Raw genomic sequence first — 8,370 nt, forward strand, 5'->3', positions numbered from 1 at the left:
TTTTCTCAAACGAATTCATAACAGGCCAAAATAAGTAAATAACAGAAATTTTTAAAAAGTTATTGCGACAACTAGTTTACTTCAAGCAACATCATTAAGACAGACTTGATCTTTCAACTGAAGCAGAAATGGAAGAAATAGAAATTAATGATAGAACCAGACTTATAAAGTGAGCAACTTATACCAATTCTTCTCTTGATAAATACAGAACGGGTACATAACAAAAAGTCAAAAACGGATAAGGTTATACTATGATATAGATATTTGTATCCCTCCAATGTCAGACATCATGAAAATAAAGATTAAGAAACTATAAATGAGCCTTACCTATTACTGCTTTCCATATGTAAATGTTAATATTAATATTGGTTTTGGTGCAATTTTCTTTAACAAAAGAAAAATTATAAAGAAAATAATTATCAAAGTACAAGTAAAGCTTGATGATACCTTTATTTCCATCTGAAATTTTTTATACATCAGCAAAAGTAGCCTCTATTTGCATGACATTTCTATCTCTATCTGCCTTCCCTGTTCATTAGTTGAGAAAAAACTTCAGTAGCACTTATGTCTGAATAAGCATTATCATTATCTCCCTCTCTTCTTACATTACTCGAAGGACTTCCAGGAATTGTTGTAGTTGTCACATTCACTGCTTCCTGAGCACTGCTATCATCATATGGCTCCCCTTCTTGTTCACTTTCTAGGAGTTGAAGTGCATATTCCAAATTCCACAATACAGAACCCATTGTTGGCCTATCAACACCATATTCAGCTAAACATTTCTCTGCTGTTTCACTAAATTTCTTCAATGAGCTTTGCTTTATCTTCCCAACAAGATAGGGATCAATGATATGCTCCAGCATGCCCTTTTTCTGCCATTCAAGTGCCCATTCGGCTAAGTTCACCTGTTCCCTATCAAGTTGTGGATCAACAGCAGGTCTGGCGCAAAGAACCTCAAAAAGCACCACGCCAAATGAGTAGACATCTGACTTATCTGTAAGCTGCTGCCTTCGGAAATACTCCGGATCAAGATAACCGAAACTTCCTTTCACACCAGTACTCACATGGGTTTCATTGAGACAAGGTCCAGATCTTGAAAGACCAAAATCAGCAACCTTGGCCACATAGTTTTCATCAAGCAAAATATTGGTTGATTTGATGTCACGGTGGATGATTCCTTGTGCGAAACCAGTGTGTAGGTAGTGGAGACCTCTAGCTGCACCAATGCATATCTCAAGCCGCTGCTTCCAAGACAAAGGTGCATGTCCTGCTGAGCCATATAGATGCTTTTTGAGTGGACCTTTTTCCACATACTCGTAAACAAGTATCATTTCTGAATTTTCTTCACAATATCCAACTAGTGAAACAAGATGGCGATGGCGAATTTTGGATAAGATTGTTATTTCAGTCTGGAATTCTGGAAGGCCTTGTCTGGATCCAGGCATGCCTCTTTTGACTGCAACCTTCACATTGTCTTTGAGCACCCCTTTGTAAACCATACCAAACCCACCAGACCCTATAATTAGACTTCTATCAAAATTGTTTGTTGCTGATTGTATATCAGCAAAAGAGATTCTCAAGCCAAAATAACCATAAGAACCAGGAGAGGGAAAAGCTGTCCCTTCAGACATTCTACTAAGTGAACTCCCTCCAAACATCCGTAAAGGCGTCCACCCTACACTTTCCATTGTTCTTTGTCTTGGTTTCTTCTTCTTCTTCTTCTTCCTGCATTTGAGAGAAAGCAGCAAAGCAACTATAACCAAAAGCAAAACAACAATTCCTCCAACAATTGAACCCACCAACACCCACAACCTCTTCTTCCTAGGAACAACATGTGAGCCCGGAACATTCACCAGCTTCATTATCTCTGCACCATTCAAAATGGCATTCATCCTCGTAGAACTGCTAAGTTCAGAAGGGCCAACACTTATTTGAATAACACCCGATTCATCAGAATCTACAACAAAATCCACATAGATAGGAGACGCAAGCACATGAAATGTAAGGGATGACAAATCAAGATCCTTGTAAGCAGAATACCCATTGATATACACATCAAAGTAGAGAAAATTAAGAGCAACACTAACAATATCACAGAAATGCAGCCGAACCAAGTGCCGAACACCACCTGGAGCCACAGGAAAATTCCAGGTTATGTTGAACTGTGAAGCTATAATGGAGTGATCCTTATTCATTTCCTGAGCAGTCATGTAAACATTATCAGGCGCGATCTCTCGAGTTGCGCCTCCCTTCTGGTAATTTGGTGTGTGAGTGATCCCCACACGCTTAGCAGCATCCTTGAAAACCAGAAATTCCTCATCAGGAATCCAAGTCCTCCAAAGGGTGTCATTAAAAGGAGTTACTTTCACACCCCCAACATTAATCCTATGGACAGTTTCCAAAACCTGAGATGAAAGGTTCTTGTACTCTACCACACCAGAAGGACCAACCAACCTAGCTCCATAATCTACAACAAAATCAGCAGGAGCAGTGAACACCTCCACAGCATTCACAAAGCCAAAACCTGAATTACCTTCAGGTCTAAACACAATTTCAAGCAAATTTGACTCTATCTTCAAAATAAACTCTTTAAGCAGTGCACCATTACTTGGCTTGAAATTTCTCAGCACCAAATTGCCATCAACCAAGACACTAAAGTTAGCAGATTTTAGATCAAACCTTTGAGCCTTAAAAGGTGAGAAATGAAAACGAACAAAGTGGGAACCATTCATCCTCATGTTGAACCTGTAGCTCCCAGTGCTGGGGAAAACTCTTGCAGTGTGGTACAAAGTAGGCAAATTTGGAGGGGGGTTTTGGTTGGTGAGGGAAATGGATTTGTCAGCAGAGAGGAAAATTGAACCTTGGCTGGTAGAATCACTGATGAAGATGCGATTGAAGATAGAGGCATTGTTCTGTGATCCACAGCTGATAAGGTAGTTATCTATGGTAGTGAAAGCGGATGAACAAGAAATGAAAAGAAGAGGAAGAAGAAAAAGAAGAATGAAATGCGTAATTAGCTTTTGAGTCTCCATGGAAGAAGGAATGTGTGGTCTTTGAGGAGTTTGAAACTCACATGGAAGAAGTGGAAGCTGGAAAAAGATTTGCAGTGAAGACTTTAAAAAAGAAACAAGAGAAAGACAATAAATGTACCTCAATTTTGGTCACTCATCAAGTCAAAGGGTTGCCACTACTTTTCATTTTCTTAATGGTTGTGTTTAAAAAGCAACATTTTTTTATGCTTTACACAAAATGTGTCTTCTCTGGATGCTGGCTTGAACTAACTGCTAGATTCAGTTTGGTTCGGTTTCTGGTCCTTAAATTTAGTAGGTCCTTTTATGGAGTAATAATATAATAATATATAAGAGAAAGTGTGAAACAAAGAAACGATTACATATTTTATTTGTAATTAAAAATACTGAGATCATTTTGTAGTTGTCAAACTAAAATTCAATTTTTATTTGGATACTTGTGGTGCGCATTTGGAATTGGAAGAATAGTTTATAGTTATACTTAAAATATTGTTCAATTGTTTGGGGAACGGGGAGGATTTTAATAACTTAAAAAAAAATTTGGATAGTAAAGTAATATTTATCTTATCTTAAATATGAGAGAATCCGGAAAATAGTATTTGGGAGAAAGATAACTGAAATGCTAGTAAATAAATGGTATGTGTGACTTAAAAATGTATAGCTAACCCCAAAAGTATATATTAGGCATATACACTTGAAATTAATGGTGTTTTGCTCAACTTTTTTCTTTTATCTTAAAGTAAAAAAATCCAATTAAATTTTAAGAGAATCTGTTTGTAAGCTTTTTTATTAAAAAAATTACTTTTCTTTTTAATTTCTTAAAAAAATGTATTTAAATTGAATTTTTTTAAAAGAAGAGAAATAAAAATAAAAATTAAATCAGATAAAAAAATTAATACTTTTAGAACATATTCATGGAATTTGTTGAAAAAATGTTTCTTGAACTAAGTTGTGTATAACTTGAGAGAGAAACAAAGCGAGGAGAGATATTAATTTGATTGTTGATATAATACGATGAGAAGAGAGATGGAGAGAAAAGAGAGTTATTGATTAGGAATTTGAAATTTTTTGTTGTCAAAATATAATCATTCTTTTTCAAAATGAAAACAATTTAGATGGAAAAATATGTGCTGCTTCGATCTTGAATTTAATTACATTTTATTGAAAGTAATCAGTATTAATTTCCAAGCAGATGGTGTGATGGTAATCACCTTCCAGATGGCATATTGTAGGAACAATTTGAGTGTGAAGTGTGAACGATCAATTAGACTTTTGAAGTGCTTTACTAGAAGGATAAATAGCACACTGGAATGGCACTGAATGTTCATTCAATTACTTAAGCTTTTTGGTAATCCATTCAATTACTTAGATTGACAGAAAGTGGTATAGTGGAGCTTATTTGCTTCTAGTCCATTTAGCAATCATTAATGGCCCATGAGTCTTGTTTGGTTGGCTTCATTAATTGGTTGAAAAGAAAGTTAACAGAAATTTTGATTCCAAGTAATCGGTTTGGCTGCCTTCCACTACTGTACACTAGCTGTTCACAAATTGGGGTGAAAAAATGCATCACAGTTCATAAGTTGATAATGTTTAATGAAATTAAATCTTAATTGAAATGTTTGTTAGTATTTTTAATTCATAAAATGTATTTCCAAAGCGATGTAGAGGCCGTGTCATTCTAAATAATAATAATAAATATTTATTATATTAAACCAAATGAATTAATGTAACAAAATTTTAAAAATAAAACTCAAGAATTTTATTGAATTTGGAAAGTAATCTTAAAGCAATCCACAATTATAAACTTATGTAGTGCAAATGTACAATCATTAAATGTGCAATAGTACATTCATTTGTATTGTGCAGAATAAGTGCAACATATTATAATTGATAATTATCTAAGAGTTTAATTGTAGGCTATAGACCCATAGTGTTCTTTAGATAGGTTCTATATTAAATTCAATTATTTTTTTAATTTAAATGGTCCAATCCATCAAATCAAATTAATAATATCCTAAAATCTCTTAGATGACCTATTAAATGCATAATTTTTTTCCCATTCATGTGAGATCTATAAATCAATAGTAATCTATTCGTAGTTAATTATAAGATTGTTTTAAATAATTCATTTTTTAATAAAAGTGATTAATTTAATTAATTACATGTTAATTATTTATATCATTATTCTAAAATTATTTTTCTCATCTTTTTATTTACTTAATTATTTTTCATTAATTTTTGAAAAAAAAATAATTTAGTAAAGATGTTTAAAAAAAATAAATAATATATCTAAATATTAGAAAGTGATCTTATAAAAAAGAATAATTTTTTTAAAATAATATTTTAATTAAAGACAAATAGAGTATCTCAAGAGAGTTTTTTTTTTTTTTTTCATGGGTCAAAGGAGTTGTGAATCCTACACTCTAGAGTGTATCTTGCACCTCATCTTTTTTTCTGAAAAATCAAAAATACCCTTAATGAGATCCACCTTCCTTCCCCAAAATCATTATTGAAGTGTAAATTATACGTACGGAACGGTCATTCCAAGAGACATAAATTATGCTTATAAAATAACCATTCCAAAATATAAATTGATGTATGGAATAGATTTTCTAGAAATTATAACTTATTCTTTTAGATTAGGGAGTCCATTAAACACTTTTAACATTTTGGATTAGAAATCCAGAGTTAATAAACATATTTCTGAAATAGGCATTCCGGAAGCATATTCAGTAAGTATGCTTTATTTGAAAATATGCTTCTGAAATACCTCTTTTAGAAATATGTTTATTGATTTCATATTCCCTGATCCGAAATGTTAAAAGCGTTTAATAGAATAAATTAAGTTGTGTCTCGGAATGATTATTCCGTGAGCGTAACTTATACTTTAGGCCGTTGGGAAGGAAGGTGTATCTCATTAAGGCTATTTTTGACTTTTCAGAAAAAAAGATGAGGTGCAAGATACACTTTAGAGTGTAGGATTCAAAAGAGCTAGTTCGTTTCTTCTTTTGTTCTTCTTCTTCACCTTAGCGAGAGAGAAACCCTAATTCGTTGCTTTCATTCTATTTGCTACAATCGAAACCCCCAATTTTTATAATACGGTAACTTTCGCCCTTTCTTCGTATTTTGCTTTCATAATATTCCTTTAGCACCTACAAATTAGGAAAAAAAAAGGCTACATTAGATGTGTAGTTTGGGGATAATGAAATTGATTGTTAATTGCTGGATACAGAAAATAATTGGTGGATTTATCGGATAGTTAGTCATCCTGTGTTATTTAAATGGGGATTTTTCAAGGTTTTGCTTTTTCCCCTTTTATTTATTTTTATTATTTAGAGTGTTGTTCTGCTCTTGATATAACGAACCCATTTGGCAAAATTGAAATTTTAATTTTGTAGCATGGGTGAATTCCGTTAAAAATTATTCGTTTTTCGCTTTTGGGTAGATGAAAATCCCATTGAAATTATGTGCACCTGAGTAATTTCAAAAGTGTAGAGTGTGGCAAGTAATTCTTATTTAATAACTTGGGAGTCGTTTATCTTATTGCTTCTTTCATTCATGTTATTTCAAAGAGTTTAATCTATATACATTGCTGGCATCTAATAGAAATTTATCTTATCACTGCGTGATATTAATAAATAAGATGATGTGGTAAATTGGTTAAATCTTTTGAGATAATTTGGGTAAAAATTCTTTACACTATATATAAATTAAACTCTTTCAAATTTGCAACTCTGCACTGCAAAATATTGCCTCTTATGTTGGCTAAGTGATGATTGTACATCGTCGAATTGCATTCTGTGAACTAGATCTAAGTAACCCCATATAAGTTGATAATGTCAATGATATGTCTGAACATGCTGTTGAGTAAGATGTCAAAACTTAAATGTTATTGTTTATGTGCAGGGTGATGTACATTCTATGATTCAGAGTTTTGGTTGAAGGTTCACTTGTATTGTTTGCCATCATGGTATGCTCAATATCTGATCTCTTAGTTATATCATGTTTATTTGTTATTTCAACTAATGTTGTGTAGTTTTACGAATTTATCGTTTTGCTCTTTGTTGTCGTTGCTGAGGGACAGATCTTGCAATGTCTCATTTTATAATTACTTGTCTGAGGGGGCAAGGTTTTGTACTGTTCTCAAATTGTCAATATGATTTTCCTTGTCTAAGCATCACGTGTATGTTTTTGCATGTAAGGGGAAATTCAATCAGATGTAAAAAATCTGTAGATGAAAGAAGAAAATCTATTTAACTAGAAAAATTATTACAAAAAGGGACTGAAAATATCCTCCTTAAAATACAGCAGCAAAATAGCCATCCCATCCCATAGATATAAATTCAAATTTTGGAATTCTTAGAATTCACTTAACTAATATGTAGGTAGTACCTAAAATTGGTTGTTTGGATTTTGATATTTTGCATGTCAGTGTATTCTAGCACTTATTTTATGTATGGCTGAATGCAGGATCCCAATGATGATAGGGGTGAAAGTAGACTCTATATTGGTAACCTTGATCTTAGAATTACAGAGTGAGGCTTGCTAACTAACCACCAAGACTTTGTTTTTGTTTTGTGCTGAATGCACATAGTGACATATTCTCTCCTTTTCTTCTCAATATATTCCAGAGCTGCTTTGCTTAAAATGTTTTCTCCCTATGGAAAGATAATTTCTGAGGACTTCTTATGGCACACGCGTGGCCCAAAACGTGGGGAGCCACGTGGTTTTGCTTTTATCCAGTATAGCACAAAAGAGGTAAGTTGATTGCATACATTAGTTACTTCACTTTCTAGCAATTTCTGATTTCCATTGTTAAAGTGAGAATGCAGGAAGCAGAATTAGCCAAGGAGAAAATGCATGGGAGGTTAGCTTGCAGCCGGCCATTGGTGGTTCGTCTTGCCGGTGATAAGTGCATGTTGGAAACAGTTGATAGCTCTACAAAAGCAGCTGGTGAAGGGCACAAGATGCATCTCACTGGTGGTGGTGGTGCCATGGGACAAACAAGTCGCAGTGCAAAAATTGCCGCTATAAAAAACAAATTGAAATCCTTAGAGGAGGAGAGTTCTAGGACCAAGAAGCAGAAGCAAAGTGATAATATTTCTTGAGTCAATTGTGCAAGTATATAATATGCAGAATCAAGGGATAATTCAATGGTGTATGAATTGAAATGTGGTGCAATTGTTTGTACCCATTCAATTGGAATTCACTTATTTAGATAAGCCTTTTTTTTATATATATATAATTTAGGCCATTAGCCAGAATTGTAACTGCCGAAGCATACTATCCATCTGAAATTCTCCAAATTGAATTTAACTGCTGAATTTCTGTTTTACTTTGA

General features: G+C 33.4%; 2 protein-coding genes across 3 annotated transcripts; one reads left to right on the plus strand and one right to left on the minus strand.

The window, feature by feature from the left end:
- Nucleotides 1-421: 421 nt before the first annotated feature.
- Nucleotides 422-3,295, minus strand: LOC114366985 (probable receptor-like protein kinase At5g24010). Its single transcript, XM_028324043.1, has one exon. It carries the CDS (start codon nt 3,030-3,032, stop codon nt 516-518), a length of 2,517 nt encoding a protein of 838 aa, XP_028179844.1. The 5' UTR covers nt 3,033-3,295; the 3' UTR covers nt 422-515.
- A 2,644-nt stretch (nt 3,296-5,939) lies between these two features.
- On the plus strand, nt 5,940-8,370 carry LOC114367010 (probable RNA-binding protein 18). 2 transcript variants are annotated; one of them, XR_003657105.1, is made up of 5 exons: nt 5,940-6,130; nt 6,936-6,999; nt 7,500-7,564; nt 7,661-7,787; nt 7,851-8,370. XR_003657105.1 is itself a non-coding variant. In XM_028324073.1 (5 exons), the coding sequence occupies exons 2-5, from the start codon at nt 6,997-6,999 to the stop codon at nt 8,135-8,137; spliced, it is 471 nt and encodes a 156-aa protein (XP_028179874.1). In that variant the 5' UTR covers nt 5,945-6,130; nt 6,936-6,996; the 3' UTR covers nt 8,138-8,370. The 2 variants fall into 2 exon arrangements, 1 of the variants encoding a protein (XP_028179874.1); XM_028324073.1 differs by having other exon boundaries at nt 5,945-6,130; nt 7,862-8,370.

This window comes from Glycine soja, chromosome 9, assembly GCF_004193775.1.
Source record: "Glycine soja cultivar W05 chromosome 9, ASM419377v2, whole genome shotgun sequence".
NCBI classification, from domain to species: domain Eukaryota; kingdom Viridiplantae; phylum Streptophyta; class Magnoliopsida; order Fabales; family Fabaceae; genus Glycine; species Glycine soja.